The 16,573-nt window shown below is 38.5% G+C and overlaps 1 protein-coding gene across 1 annotated transcript; it reads left to right on the plus strand.

The window, feature by feature from the left end:
* Nucleotides 1-9,913: 9,913 nt before the first annotated feature.
* LOC111570226 (alpha-amylase-like) lies at nucleotides 9,914-13,968 on the plus strand. The gene is made up of 9 exons (XM_023272864.3): nucleotides 9,914-10,110; nucleotides 10,566-10,712; nucleotides 11,111-11,308; nucleotides 11,570-11,800; nucleotides 12,198-12,331; nucleotides 12,578-12,800; nucleotides 12,892-13,013; nucleotides 13,120-13,245; nucleotides 13,735-13,968. Exons 1-9 carry the CDS (start codon nucleotides 9,943-9,945, stop codon nucleotides 13,922-13,924), a joined length of 1,539 nt encoding a protein of 512 aa, XP_023128632.2. The 5' UTR covers nucleotides 9,914-9,942; the 3' UTR covers nucleotides 13,925-13,968.
* The last annotated feature ends 2,605 nt before the right edge of the window (nucleotides 13,969-16,573 follow it).

A 16,573-nucleotide genomic window follows, 5' to 3' on the forward strand; every position in this document is an offset into this window, starting at 1 on the left:
TGCATGATGAACCAGATATTTCAAATTTTGATTCATCAGTCCATAATACCTCCTTCAGTAGTCCACTGGTGGTGTTTCAGGGCCCAAGCAAGCCTCTTTTTCTTATTCTGATGCCTTAACAAGGGCTTTCTTGCTCCACCTGTCAATTCTGCAACTCCAAGTCTTCTCTTCACAGTTGAAACTGAGACTCGCTTGCTACGACCTCTATACCTCAGAAAAGGACCCTCAGAAACTTGTCTTCTTATTCTGTGGCTTTGGGTCTTCCAGACCTCTTCCTGTTACAGTTTCCCCCAGTTTCTGAGTGCCTTTTGATGGTGAAGAAAACTGTACTCACTGACACCTTGACTTTCTTCACAATTTCTCTGTAGGAAAGACCTACATTTTTAAGTGTTATGACGGTCTGTCTCACTTCTATTGTTAGTCGCCTTTTCCTCACCATTTTTATAGCAACACACTACTTTCTGCTGTACAATACAGTTCAAATCATGCTCTGGAGGGTATGGTGCCACACTGTGTTCCAACACGACTTTTATGCAGACAGAGGGGGTTGTAAGTCATCAAGAAAAGTTGGGACACATGTAAGAATTAGTAGCACTAACTTTCAAGACTTGATCAACCTCCATTGCTGCAGAACAGCTTTAAGTTGTTAATCCATTTCCTGTTCCTTGAAAAAGGCATTTTGTCTATATTTCTGAAATGTACATTATTTTTTCAGTTTTGGGTAACCTTACCTTTTTTTCAAAAAACCTCTGGCAGTTCACCACTTACCTTTGTACCATTTCAAGCTATTCATTGGACTTGAACTACTTGAATTTCAATTAAAAACTGGAAAAAATGGGGCGTTCTAAAACATTTGACCAGTAGTGTATATTGAAAAGAGGAGGGGACTAAGCACTGAACATAGGGGACCCCTGTAGATAGGCTTTGCAGTTTGGACACTTCTCCCCTCCAAGATACTCTGAAGTATCTCCCTGAGAGGTGGGACATGAACCAGCAGAGGGCTGATCCTGAGATCCCAAGTTCAGTGGAGAGGAGGATTTGATGGTTAAGCAGCTGACAGATCTAACACCAATGGAGCTGAAGACTGTCCAGCAGCTCTAGCAGAATGCATGCTACTGTTGTCAAAATCCACTTTACTACAGGAAACGACAACAACGACCTACCACAGTGAAAATGACCAGTTTTACAGAGAATTTTGATCTTGCAGCAAGGCAGCACAGCTCGTTGTTTGTTGTTGCACAATTTGACTTATCACTCTTTTAAGGGAAAACTGAAGCTGCACCTTATCTCTGCCCCATTATTATGGGTATAAAGAAGAATAGACAAGCCAGAGCACTTTTAATCCTATCAAGTGCAACCAGACCATTATGTACTACAGAATGGGCAATATTGTGGTCCAGGGCACACAGGAGTACGAAGACAAGTAGTATCAATAGATGTAAAACATATGTTTCAAACAGTATTCCAGCAAACGTAAAGTAGCAAGATTTTAGTTTTTTTACTTGAATGTTTAGGGTTTAACAAGATCGTTTGGCAAAATGGAATGTGCTTTTCATAAGTACTCATGTCTAACGCAATAAAAATAAGAACTATTGTGTTTGTGTTCGCTTCCATTGACATATCTTCATATCTACAGTGGGCACAGGTCTTCTGCTGCTAAATTTGCCATGTTGCACTCTAGAGAGGGCCTCTGGTTATTTCCAGCAACTCTAGGTTCTCCTATGTGTTTGGAGGCAATTAATGAGGCCAGTGGTACTCAGAAGGTTGCAGTCTGCAACCTCACCACCAGATGACACTAAATCCTACACACTGGATCTTTAAGAGGCTTTTTAATGTTGCTGATGCAGAGTTCATTTTTAATGTATAAAAACACAAGTTTCATGAGCTCATTAAATGCTTTGTTAAATCTTGATCTGAAAGAACCACTAGCAGTCTAGACAAGCTAAAGTACATAGTTAAGCATTTCCGTGACTGTTAGAGGTGCACTGGAAAGTGATGAAAATAATGAAATTGCAACATTCCACCTCCAACGAAAAGAAAGATAAATATAAATGTAAAGCTAATCTATGTGCTTATTGCCTTCAATGAATTTGCACAAAGGCCTCCATTCTTGAACATGTTTCCTATTAAAAATCTAAAATATACAAATGTGGAATAATGTAATAAGGCCAGTGTATGTTCTCCTTTAATTTGAACCATAGATGGTGTGTCATACATCCATCATTTAATTAAATCCACCATAAATTGGTGGTCTCTCCTTAAACAACTTCAGTAGGGTTAATAAATTCAGATGTGGTCTGAGAAGCCAAAAGCTGTACCCAAGAAAAAATGCAAATAAAACTGGTCAATCATCACCATCAACAACAACAGCAGCAGCAACAACAACAGATATACTGGAGCTAGTGTCCAAAAAAATCTACTGAGAAAAATATTTTTTTTGTTGTTTTCAAGAAAGAAATGTGGCATATTACTGCCTTTTCCAATTTCTTTTATTTTATATGGCTTCAACCACAGATGGTCCTCCTTAGGTTAAGAAGTTACCACGGTTCATAATGAAATGTCACATCAACCATTAACTTGCTGTGGAGATACCAGATCAGCAAATCAGATGTGCATGGAGCACTCTAAAAGAAGATCTAAAGAGTGTGCTTCAACTTCTAGAATTCCAAGGTAGATGTTTAAAGTGAGTGAATGAAATAAACCACTGTAAAGAGCTTTCATTCAGTGATTTCACTCTTTACATCAGTTATAGAAGGTTTAAGTGTGATTTCTCTCTACATTACAGGTGCAGATGCTGGCGCCTAAAAAGCCTCTAGTTGTTGATGATTATCTTTCACCCTGCCAGGTCTTACTCTATAGCAGGGGTATTCAATTAAAATTCAAAGAGGTCCAGTCAGATAAATTTTATTAAAGCAAAGGTCCAGAACATCATAAAATCTAACTTGAATTAGTGTGATATATGTTGATGTAACCTAGTAACTTCTTCCCACTTATAGGTTGCATCATTGGATACATAATCTGACACCATTATACTTCTCTAAAACCATTGGTCAGATCATCATATCATATTACAGCATTAGGTCATGCCTCTAAACTTTTACAGAGAACATGTCGAGATCCTGGCCTCTCCCTGGCCTCTCTTCATGCTTTTATAGCAGTCTTCATACATTTTACACCATTATGTGTTGTTGTGTTCCTTATACAATTTTTCAAAAGTTATATTACCTTGAGCAGACACAATTAAGTTTTGAACTCTTCACGTTACATTGTTTTTAAAAGTATATGATTTCTTTTCACATCAAAAATAAATATTTTACTTCATGACTTTTCACCTGCATTCCAGACCCTCATAGTTCTCATTTTGATTTGACATTTCTTCACACACAAATCATTTGATTATCATCAAAACATTGTTGTTTACTAGAATATTGTTGTGGCATTTTAAGATTGAACAAATGATAAAATTAGACAAATGGAATGTGTGAATCAAATTTAAGAGCTAACAAAGATAAGATGGGAAGACCTAACATGTCAACTGAAGTTATGAGTACACTGAAAAATCCTGTGGAACCCAACGGAAGCCTATGGAGCCCATATAGACAGGAAGTTCATGCCCTCTCTTCGTCTGCACTCGTGAGTTGAAACTGTCGAATCCTAGGGCCAGTAACCTCCTAAATCAATCAAATTAATTAATTAACTATCAGAGAATTACTGGACCAGCTCTCCATCTAACGGGTCCGGTTCCCGTAGCCCATATGGTACAACCCAGATGGGATCTGAGGAACGTTTAAGCTGGTAAGCGAGAAAATTCGCCTAGCTTCTAACTGCCTCCATCCAGACGCCTATCCTGCTTCCTCTGATAACTAACTCAACTGAGTAGCCACTTTCGAATGGTCAAATTAATTACCAGTCACGTCTGTTAACGGCAGCTTTTCTCTCATCGGATTCTGCACTTGGTAAGTTGCTAGGTTTAATTTAGAGGTTAAGGAATGGATATCCCCAAGGATAAGTTTAGAAAAGGCCACCCTCGGCCCCAACGATTGGGTAATCTGACAGAACCAGTTTTAGATGTAATGCACAAAATAACCTGACTTTTTACAGACTGAGAAGATATATGTGGTTAATTCATCAACATGATAAAAATAAATAGAATTTCCAATCTGTTAACTTTAATTGCAGGATAAATGCTTTATTATAAAATTTCAGCAGGAAAATAGCAATAGCCCATAAATCATCAGACAACCAATTAAACATTAATTTCTATAACAATCCTCTAATATGACCCCTAACTGGAACTATGGTTTTATCTAAGAAGAGCGATAATCACCCAAACTATGTAATTTGGAGGGAGAGAGCAGACGGTGTGATCAGAACCGGCTGCTCACCTGAAGACCGACGCCCCGCTGGGGCTCTGCTCCAGGGAGGAGGTGGAGAGAGAGTTCAGTCCCGATTTAGATCTGCTTGTATCCTTTACGTTGTTTGGCCCAATAAAAACTTTGTTATAATCCACTCTGGTGTTAATCCTTTTGGAAATAATAGAGTTCAGTAATATTCCTTCAGTCAGCGTTATTTTTAGATCACAGTCTTTTGTAATCCTCCAACAGTGCAGAAAGAGCAGTCCTTAAATCCATAATTCCCGTGGAAAAGTTATTCCTTTTCAGATCATGTTGAATTCTCTTCCAAGTTACGTGGTAAAATCCCCCATGCTCAGAGCATTGCTGCCTGGCTTGCATCCATCCTTGCGACTACCTCGTAACTCTCCCAACAACTCTTTCCAACAGGTGCATTTTATAGCAAACTTCTCTCTCCAGAATTTACATATGCGATGTCAGCATCCAGTTTGCATACGTGATGACAGTACACTTTTAATTTACATACGTGATGACAGCATTCATCCCCCTCCTCACTCGTGCACTGCTCCCATCCACCGACCTCATGGCCTCTGCGTGCTCTGGAGGAACCAAAACCTTGGACTGTTTGGCCCTTTCACCCAGTCTCAGCTTTCTATTACTGTATTTGTTTCATCCACAGCTAAGAGCAGGCCTCCGGTCGGGGAACAGGAGTAGCTGATGTCAGCGCCTAATAATCACTGACACCACACTGTACATCTCTGCACAGTGCGCACAGACTTACGCTAAAACCCCCAAAATATATAAAATATATACAGGTCATTAACTTGTGCGGTGACCCAAGTTTGTCTCGTCTTCTCGCTTCACCTCCAAGTCAACAACCTCCCAATTTCACAGGGTGATCAAACTCTTCTGTAAACATCTCTATTTCGTAGTAATCAAAACCTTAAAAGCATTTCCATTTTCAAAGTAATAAAAACCTTTAACACGTCATTTCTCTTGGCAACCCTAGGCCTCACTTCCTACAGTGAGTTGCTGCCCCCATGTGGCTACTCCCTATACCAACATTATAAAAGACAAGTATTAAAATAATCAACTCCCCACTCCTCTGATTTTTACACTATTCAAAATAAAGATTGCATAAAAAAGACATATTCAAAAATAATCAACTCACCACCATTCCCGGTGAGGTACGCTTCTGATTTCTACGCTGTTTCAAATAAAGATTGTATAAAAAAGACATTCAAAAAATAATCAACTCATCACCTTTCACAGTGAGATACTCTTCTGATTTCTACGCTGTTTCAAATAAAGAGTGTATATATTTAACAGATATAAGCATTTGGTTAGTTTACACACATTTATTACATTAGAGCATGAATTAATGGTAAATCACAGGTTATAATATCATACTGTGCCCCCTCATTTGTCTGTTATTCTGCCAGAAGCCCACACCTATGGCTGACTCGGGGATCTCATACCTCTATTATCTTTGACAAAACCTAGGGCGAGCCACGCAGAAATAATGCCAACCTATCAGAAATAAAAGAGAGGAGGTGGTCTAACTTTTGATACGATCACTTCATGGGCATCATGATTGGGTCTTAAGACGGTGGGTTGTGGCTTTCCAGAACAGAAGAGGTGTGTTTAGAAGGAATTTGCATAGATATAAAAGATGATGTAATGCTTTGTGTAGTCAGTTAAAATCTCGAGATTTTGCTCGTTTGTTTTTACAGCCTCTGCATTGAATAAACATTATTCGCATCAGACTCTGAAGACTGTTTGAGGACTCTTTCTTGAAAACTTTTTTGAAGACTCAACTTTTGATCCAGAATTTACTTTTGACTATGTGTGTGACAAAGCTGTCTGATCATCACCGACCCTTAGCAGGCAGACTGAGTCACAACAATATTCATAATTGCATATTTCACACTTGTTTTAACAGTACTCATCAGTTTAATGACATTTGCTATGGTTATATTATTTCTATTTTTAGCACATGGCACACACGGTACTAATATCTATCCTATCTTATATTTTGTCTTATGCATGAGAAATCTGCAGCTAATATTTTGACTAGTCAAAACTGAATTCTAATTATCTCTAACTGTTTAAACTGGTCAGAATAATATTATAGATGTCTTCAATACAAATTCAAACAAGTCATAGTGTAAGACTGACTAACCAAAAGATTTTGGTAATACCTGTAGTTTTAGTTCAGGATGATCCAACTCAAGTATTAAATGTTACATTGGCTAGTTTTGTAAGTCATACCATACATTGTTGGTGCACTGAGGGACTGGCTTTTTAAATTTTGTTGCACTTTGTAGAGGAACAATAAATGCATGATAGATAGATAGATAGATAGATAGATAGATAGATAGATAGATAGATAGATAGATAGATAGATAGATAGATAGATAGATAGATAGATAGATAGATAGATAGATAGATTGATAGATTGATAGATAGATAGATAGATAGATAGATAGATAGATAGATAGATAGATAGATTGATAGATTGATAGATAGATAGATAGATAGATAGATAGATAGATAGATAGATAGATACTTTATAAATCCCGAGGGAAATTCAATTATTCAGCATCTTAATGACATGTGCATAAATGTATGAAAAAAAGAAAATAAAATGAGGAATGCAATCAAATGTAGCAGTAACAGTAAAAGCATTCATTTTTCACTAAAAATTTAATGAGTCTAAAAGTAAAAAGTATTCTGTATAAAAATAGTCAAACAAAAGCAACCTAGTCTAAAAATGTACTTTTAAATACTAAGTGTAACTGGTAACTACAAGTGTGTAATTAAAATAATTTTGATGATTGACCTTAAAAATAATCCTGTCTGTACAATCAGAAATTTTTGTCGTGTTTTGTCAGGCCTCATTTACTTCTACATAGTCTATTTGACCTTTTATGTGTCTGTCTTGAAAGTGGCTGTATTGGTTTTTCTTGATGTCCAGTGGATAACCCTGTGAAGTTACAGAAGGATGTGACCTGTTTCGTAAGTTTTCTAACTGCCAACAACTTCAATGACAAAATCAGTCACTCTAAATAAAACTGGCTACTGCAATACAGTAGTTTCCTTAAACAAGACCAACAAACTAATATACAGATCATAAAAAGTCAATTTCATACCACAAATACTGTTTGCATTGTTCTAACCAATACTTGTTAGATAAATTAAGACATCTTTGCAAGACATCCAGTTTAATCCTTTCATTGCCATAGTGAAATTAGTAAAAAAAATTAAAAAAATTTCAAAAAAGAAAAACCGTGAGATAAGAACGAACTGTTGTTTTTGTAGTGGACACAGCTACTTAATCTCATTACCAATGACCAATGAAGGCTAATAGCCAAACTGTCAAGGACAGTCCCTCCTTTATATAAACACTGAGGGCATAAATTTAAAACATGGAAAAGTAAATGATGATAAATGTGTTGACTTTCCCACACATGCGTAGCCCACTAACAAACACACACTAACACAACATAAAAAAAAAATGCTGATGTCATCTGACCCAGCTTTTTTTTTGCCTTGCCCCTAAATAGAAATTTCTCCTCGATCAAAGTCTTTTATGCATTTACAGTTTTTCTCAGTCGCATTGGTACATTTCTCAGATCAGAATGGAAATTCTCAAAACTACTTGTTCAATCTTCACATCATTGTGTCACTTGTGTGAATCAAAAAAGCAGTTTCTCATTTCTTTGAACAAGTTGCAAATGCTTTGGTACATCCATACAAATGATTATGTACAATGTTCTGCTGTTTCCTACATTATCAAGTGCTTACGTCATGTTGATCAAAACCCACAACATTTAGGCATTAGTTCATCGCTTAAGTGTTTACATCAAAATGCTTGAACAAGTTGTCATAATATGTCAAGGATATTTCTATACATTTCCATTAGACTTTTTTTCCTAAATCTGTCCTGAATGGGTAAATTGCTCCCAGGTGAATCTTAACTTTCTCTACGAAGGGAAATGTGTGAAGGGTTAGGGTTTTCTGAAATCGCTCAAAGACGCAAGAGAAGATATTCGTGATGTGGATGAGAATTTGTGGCCCAACAGACAGGAACATCAGGAGGTGTAGGAAGACTGCACTGTAATTCTTACAGTACTGCATGTACAGTTTTCCCTCAGGAGATTGTTCTATGTTAACATTTCTACTTTTTTTTTCTTTGTGCTATGCAGGACTGTTTTTCTTTCTGTATCACAATGATGTGGTCTGTCAACAAATTACAATACAACCAGTAAAAGCGTAAATGTGAATCTTGTCCAGTCTCTTGCAATCAATCTCCCACATACACTAAGGTGTAACTTACAATTTACAATAATTGCCATCAAAACTTTAGCCATAGTTTACATCAGAACATCCCTCCAGATTACACAGTTATAATGACAACATAATGAAGCAATTTGACTGTCTTATCCATACACAATGACACAAGGACTTGTCATTCTGATGGCACTGATATGTTCAGATATTTACTTTTGAGAGATGAACTAAGGATTTTGAGCAAGAGACTTGCTTTTGCAGGTATTCCATGGTGTTCTGCTATTTGCATGAATTGTTTTGAGAAATGCGTTTCCTGTTTTGCAAATGTCGAGGATGATTCGAGAAATGTAACAAAGTGACTGAGAAAAACTGTAAGCTGCCTGAATTGTCATGTTTGGAGCGATGAGAATTGTCCTCATGTTTGAATCACTCCAAGATAAATCACATCATATTAGATTCTGTCAATGAGATCATGCTTTTGAGGGTTATTGTTGTTGATAGCTAGATGTAATGTTCATTTTGACAAAGCAAGTGTGAGTTCTAATTTTTTTGTTTGTTTTGAGCTGTTCAGAAATCTTTAATCCAAAACCAGTGCAAAAGATAGATTACATGCATTAGGATCTTTAGCAGTCTCTTTAAACTATTTGTAACTTCTGTTTTGAAAACGACATTATGCACACCTCACGTCTCTGTTAACAGCCAGCACATGCCATGAAGCTATTTTTAATCCACCAAGGAATGCAGCAGAGTTATGTGACGATCACCGTTGGTTTGTCTGTCTGTCTGTTAGCAACATTACTCAAGAACGGACTAACAGATTTGGATGTAATTTTCAGAGAAGGTCAGAAATTACGTGAGGACCAACCATCAATTCCCGCCACCACAGAGCTACATAGTTAGATCATGTGATTTGGTATCCATACATAACATACACATGCATAACACATGCCTGTGCTCAATGCAAGGTCATTTTGTTTGTGGGTACATCTATACTAAATGGCCACATTCTATGTTGCCATAATTTCTGATCATCAATAACTAATAAACAAATGCTGCATTTCTGACAATGCCATATGGGGGAATGAACAGCCTTGGCAGAGTACTGCGCTCTCTGAGTGCTTTTCTTGTTTCTGCTTGTTTTAAAAGGAAGCAGAAAAAGAATGAGATAAATGCACCTGTTTAATTTCCATGCTGATATGTACCGGGTTCTCATTGGTCCAGCAGGGGGGAAAATGAGCATAAATATTACTGGTGCAACAGAAGGTGAGTGTGTTTTTTTCTCTCACCCAGTGAAAACATGAAGTTGGTCATTCTGGTCGCTGTGTTCGGGCTCAGCCTCGCCCAGCATAACCCCCATTTCAAATATGGAAGGACATCCATCGTCCATCTCTTTGAGTGGCGCTGGGCCGACATCGCTGCCGAGTGTGAACGCTTCTTGGGTCCCAAGGGCTTTGGAGGTGTTCAGGTATGTATGGCTGAACATAAGTGTGGGGCTTATTCTAGTTCTGTAGAAGGATAGTAATGCTTACTTTTCCAAATTGACAATAAAATAATAAGCAAAATTATTGCACCAGACGTTTGCACACAGATTACTACAACTGCTATAAAAGAGTTATTTGAAATAATTTCACTAGCAAGAACCACACCCTTAATTTGAACAAGTGAAAAGGGCAGACTGGTATGTATAGACGTACGACAGAAAGGGGAGTGATTGAGGTGTGGTCCTGCTCGTGAACCTCAGCTAAAGATTTTAGCTCCAATCACCATGTATTCACTGTATATTCTGTACATTACAGTAAAAGTGATTGTGTTTATTAAATTTTTAAAAAAAGTGAAATATTAAGATAACACACGATTCCAGTTTTTCTGTTGGTATCATAAAGATAATAATAACTAATGTTTATTCTCCTTTTTTATCAGATCTCTCCTCCAAATGAGCACATTGTGCTGAACGATCCCTGGAGACCCTGGTGGCAGAGATACCAACCAATCGGCTACAAGTTGTGTTCCAGATCTGGCAGTGAGAACGAGCTGAGGGACATGATCTCCAGATGCAACAAAGTTGGGGTAAACGACATTAAAGCCATGATTTTGTGAGCATTAGGATCAATATTGTATAATGTTTGACAGCTCCTTGTAACTCTACAGGCTTGTAAAAATCCACAAATTCTTATCAGATACATTTTAGGAAACCGCATACTTGACATACAATGCATTAGTACCAAAGTGTTTCATGATAACAGACACCTGGTATTTTAGGACAAAATAAAGAAAAACCCACAATTTAACAAATTAATGTTGTTTTTATAGGGAGCATTCATTCACACTTTTATGTAACACATTTTGTTGCTGCTTTGTAAAATGTTTGAGTTACTGGACCACCAACATAGCAAACCAACAGTGGACAGTGCACTTCTGGCATGTATCTGTGATGTGAGAATCTTCCATCCTGTATGTAACCACAGGTCAACATCTATGTGGATGCTGTCATCAACCATATGTGCGGAGCTGGTGGTGGAGAGGGAACCCACTCCTCATGTGGAAGCTGGTTCAGTGCCAACAGGAAGGACTTCCCTACAGTCCCCTTTTCTTACCTGGACTTCAATGACTATAAATGCTATACTGGCAGTGAAAATATTGAGAACTATGACGATATGTATCAGGTAATGAATATCACTGAGAAAAACTAATGAGATTGTTACTGTTTTCCCTTTAGGTAATTTCACAAGTTGAAGTTCACAAATTTTCAATGCAAAGGTCACACTAACTAGTTTTTAAGCTGTTTTGGTAACGGTGACAACATTTATGAATAAAACCTATGCATACAGATGTTACATACATTCGAATTAAAATTATAGTTAATATATGATGATCGTGACAAATGATGATGTAGATTGGATGTAAACAGTCATTTACTGCTCCAGGTGCGTGACTGTCGTCTGCTCGGTCTGTTGGACCTTGCCTTGGAGAAAGATTATGTTAGGGGCAAGGTGGCTGACTACATGAACAGCCTGATTGACATGGGTGTGGCTGGATTCAGAGTGGATGCCTGCAAGCACATGTGGCCTGGTGACCTGTCTGCTGTCTATGGCCGTCTACACAACCTCAACACCAACTGGTTCTCTGGTGGCTCCAGACCCTTCATCTACCAGGAGGTAGTTTTTCAGTTTATGGTTATGGTTATGTTTATCTATGTTTAATGATTCCTTCAATAGTCACTGTCTTTAGCTCATTTTAGCTTTGAAGCTGTGATGGTGCCATAAAATAAAAGATTCACTTTGAGGGTGCTCAAGTCAAAATCAATGAAAATAAAGCTCAGAAACAGCCTGAAATTTTAAGAATACAGATTGTGATCTTTAGAATATAGACATATATGCCATGTCTTTGCTAAAAACATGAAGGAAATTCATGTTTAACAACAGAAACATGGTTTTTATCTGTTGGTGTCTCAGACTTTGTCAGTTCACAACTCACTGATATGGTGCAGTTAATCTAAACTATACCTATTTACAGAGCATGGATGCTATGAGTTAGGTACTGTTTTTGCCCTAGGTTATTGATCTGGGAGGTCAGCCCATCACATCTGGACAGTACACCCATCTGGGAAGAGTGACTGAGTTCAAATATGGCGCCAAACTGGGAACTATCTTCAGAAAATGGGATGGTGAAAAGCTGTCTTACACCAAGTAAGTGAGTTTGTGTCAGTGTGCCCAAATCCTACAGTATAACACAGTGATGTAACAAAGGAAGTTATTTAACCATGGCCATAATTATATATTGTCAATTAATTGCTAGATTTAACAGATAATTTCTTACTTGCATCAGTCCTGTTTGACCAGAAGTGGTGCATTTAAGAGGTTCTGAGATGAAATAGTATGGAAATACTTAGTCAAAAATAATAGTTATCAGTAAAATTGTATTCATGTGTCCAGGAACTGGGGAGAGGGATGGGGCTTCATGTCCAATGGCAATGCCCTGGTGTTTGTTGACAACCACGACAACCAGAGAGGTCATGGTGCTGGTGGTGCATCCATTGTTACCTTCTGGGACTCCAGACTCCACAAGATGGCTGTCAGCTACATGCTTGCTCACCCTTATGGAGTAACCAGGGTCATGTCTAGCTACCGATGGAACCGCAACTTCGTGAATGGAAAAGTATGCTGTCTCTTTGGTAATGTCGAAATGCAGTCATGCAATAGTGTGTATGTGGAACAGTTTTGTTAAACATGTTTGCTGATCATTGAAGGATCAGAATGACTGGATGGGCCCTCCCAGCCATGGTGATGGATCCACCAAGCCTGTTACAATCAACTCTGACCAGACATGTGGAAATGACTGGGTGTGTGAGCACAGATGGCGTCAGATCACGTGAGTTGACAGAACGCAAGAGATGCATGATTCACTTCTGCTTGGTCACATGGATGTGAAAAGTTTGATGTAAGATGGATTTTATTTTCATGTATTTCCTCTTTAGGAACATGGTCATTTTCCGTAATGTGGTCAATGGACAGCCTCAGTCCAACTGGTGGGACAACCAGAGCAACCAGGTTGCCTTTGGACGTGGTAATCGTGGTTTCATCGTCTTTAACAATGATGATTGGTAAGAACTTGGCAATGTAACTGGTTTGCAAAAAAAATACATTTCATATGAAAATGAGGTTAAACAAATGTATGGAACTGGAGGCGGGTACATGGCAACATCTACCAGACTGTTGGGGCCCTTAGCAAAATATTTTTCACATGAACATCACCAACATTTGGGATATAACCAATTCCCAACCCAAAATTCTGTGACCAAAACCAATATCTAAAGTTGTGAAAATATAATTGTCTTGTTATTGAACAAAAGACACCTTTCAGAATTTTCAAAAAGTAATATCATCTTATCTTCATTTATGTACGGTATTTTTATCACTTCTCTTTCCATGATGCAAGGGATGTCCCCCTCTAACCAATATACTACTGACTTACAATTTATGCTTGTGTTTTGGAGAAAATAAGCAAAGCAGGAAGGCAAGATTTTCACAGAAAATTTTTATTTTGACGTTGGAGTGGTTTTAACAACAAGCTCCTTGTCTTCATCGTCCAGGGACCTGGATGTGACCCTCAGCACTGGCATGCCTGGTGGTACCTACTGTGACGTTATTTCTGGCCAGAAGGAAGGAAACAGGTGCACTGGGAAGCAGATCCAAGTTGGTGGTGATGGCCGTGCCCACTTCAGGATCAGCAACAGAGATGAAGACCCCTTTGTTGCCATCCATGCTGAATCTAAGTTGTGAACACATTGTTAAAGTTGAAATAAATCACAATTTTTAAACTTCAATGGTGAATGTGAAGGAAAAATTGCTCTCTTTCCCCTTATCAAGATATCTCCTCGCAGCTGTTGGCTGAAGACATCCCATAATATCATGCAGGTTGCATCTGTCAACTACAGTCACCTTAAATGAAGTTGTAGAACCTATAGGTCACCTGAAATTATCCTACAGGTTGTCACCTTTGACCTCTGTTCCTATTTGCTTCTTCCAAACTGAGGCTTGGAGCACATTCAGACCTTCTCTGTCCCTAATATGAGCCTGAGAAAGGCAAATGCTGCAAAAGAAGATCCATGAGATAGAGGCAAATGCTGTAACAAAAACATGACTTGGTTGAGATTAGATACTGTTTAGTCTGACGTTACGGAGTAGAAAGTTGTCTCCATAGTGGGCCGCAATCTAAATATGGCATTCCTCCCAACTCAATATATACCCAAGGTTGAAGAGAATCCTCAGAATTGATACTGCCAGTGCTCACATCCCTGTGTTGCTCGTTGCATCATTTATATCTGTAAACCTTATTCTCAACATGAGCCATCTGAGTCTCCAGAGTGTCTCTGAATCTGCCTCCTCGTTCGTCTCTCAACATCGCAAAATTCCATAACAGTAAATATATAGAGTTTTTTATTCGTGATATGGGACAGCATGGTTTACAGTCACTAACCATCTATGTTGCTAACACTGTCACATCACAGCAAAAAAGTACTGGATTTCAATGAAGTGGAGTTTGCATATTCTCCATCTTCTCCCTCTGCCAGCATGAGTTTTTACCAGGTGCTCCAGCTTCCTCCCCACAGTCCAAAGACATGCTTCGGTTAATTGGTTTAACTACACTGCTTGGTTGACTGTCTCTGTGTTGGTTCACTGATGATGGACTGGTGACTCATCCAAGGTGAACCCTGCCTTCACCCTAAGTCAGCTGAGATAGAAGATAAATCAGTGTATAGAAATGGATGGATGGAATATAATTTTCATAAGCACATGTGTAAGGTCTTGACCTTACTATGTGAAGTGCTATGAGATGACATATGTTGTGAATTGCCATTATATGGATAAAATTGAATTGAACTGAATGTTTCTACTCACTTAAATATAAGGATTTTCGTGTGTTTGTGAGCTTGCAATGAACCTTACAATAATCTACAAAACATAAAATGCAGCTCTTAAATGAAATAAATGAATACATACAGTATATTGAGGATTTTTTGAAAATTTATGTCACCCCTGTGAAAAAGTAATTTCCCCTCTGAACCTAATAACTAGTTGGGCCACCCTTGTTGCAACAACTGCAGTTAAATTTTTGCCAAAACTTGTCATTACTCTTACATCGCCATGGTGGAATTTTGACCCACTCTGTAGAATAGTTGTAGTACAGCTACATTAAATGTTTTTCTAACATGAACTATCCTTTTACCTTCTTGACACAGCATCTCAATTAGATCGAGTCTAGACTTTGACTTGGCCACTCTAAAAATAATATTGTTCTTCTTGAGCCACTCAGAGGTGGACTTGCTTGTGTGCTTTGGGTCATTCTCATGCTGCATAAACCATTTGCACTTGAGCTTAGGGTCATGAACTGATGGATGGATATTCTCCAAGAGGATTTTCTAAAAGAGAGCAGAATTCATGGCTCCATCAGTTATGAGAAGTTGTAAAGGTCTCCCATGGATACCATTTTTGTCCAGTGACTTCTTTATTGTGGAATCATGTAGACTGACATTAACTGAGGCAAGTGAAGCCTGCCATTCTTATGATGTTTGTTTGAGTTCTTTTGTGACCGCCTAGATGTTGGCATGTTCTTGGGTAAATTTTGGTAGGCCTGCCACTCCTGGGAAGGTTCACCACTGTTCCATGTTTTCTCTATTTGTGGATAATGGCTCTCACTCTGGTTCTCTGGAGGGCCAGAACCTTAGCAATGGCTTTGTAACCATTTCCAGACTAATAACTGTCAGCATATTTTGAGAACCTTTAGCTTACTTCACAGTCAGACAGGTTCTATTTATGTGATGCTCAGATTCAGTAAGCCTGGTAACAATCATATGTTGATGTGGCTGTAGCTGAGCGGGTAATTACTTTTTTACATTGGGCATGGTATAGGTGGACAATAATTTTCCTATAATAAATTAAATCATCCTTTAAAAACAGAATTTTGTGTTTTGTTTGGTTATTTTTCTCTTACAATAAAATTAGTTTAATGATCTGAAACTTTTAAGTGTGACAAATATGCAAAAATAGAAGATATCTGTTGGGGGGCAACTACTTCATCACAGCACTGTATATATACTTCAGTTATGCTGTTGGGGCAATAGTCCTCGGTAGGATCGCCCAAGGTAAAGTCTTTTCGGAGGAGCAGACAAAGAGCAATTCATAAAACTCCAATGAAATCCCAAGTAAAGAAAGGCATCACCTTGCACCTCCTAGAACCGGGCCCAGGAGGGAGCTCGCCAGTGAGCATCTGGCGGCTGAGCCTTGTCCTGTGCTGTCCCACAGTTGGCATAGACTGAAACAGCAACTTGGCCCAATGGATCCACCACCTGCAGGGCTGGAAACTGGGGTTGGGTGCCATGCCAACCAGGCAGCGGACAAGAGCGAGCACCAAGGCATATTTCACCTGGT

Source organism: Amphiprion ocellaris, chromosome 10 (assembly GCF_022539595.1).
Source record: "Amphiprion ocellaris isolate individual 3 ecotype Okinawa chromosome 10, ASM2253959v1, whole genome shotgun sequence".
In the NCBI taxonomy this organism is placed as follows: domain Eukaryota; kingdom Metazoa; phylum Chordata; class Actinopteri; family Pomacentridae; genus Amphiprion; species Amphiprion ocellaris.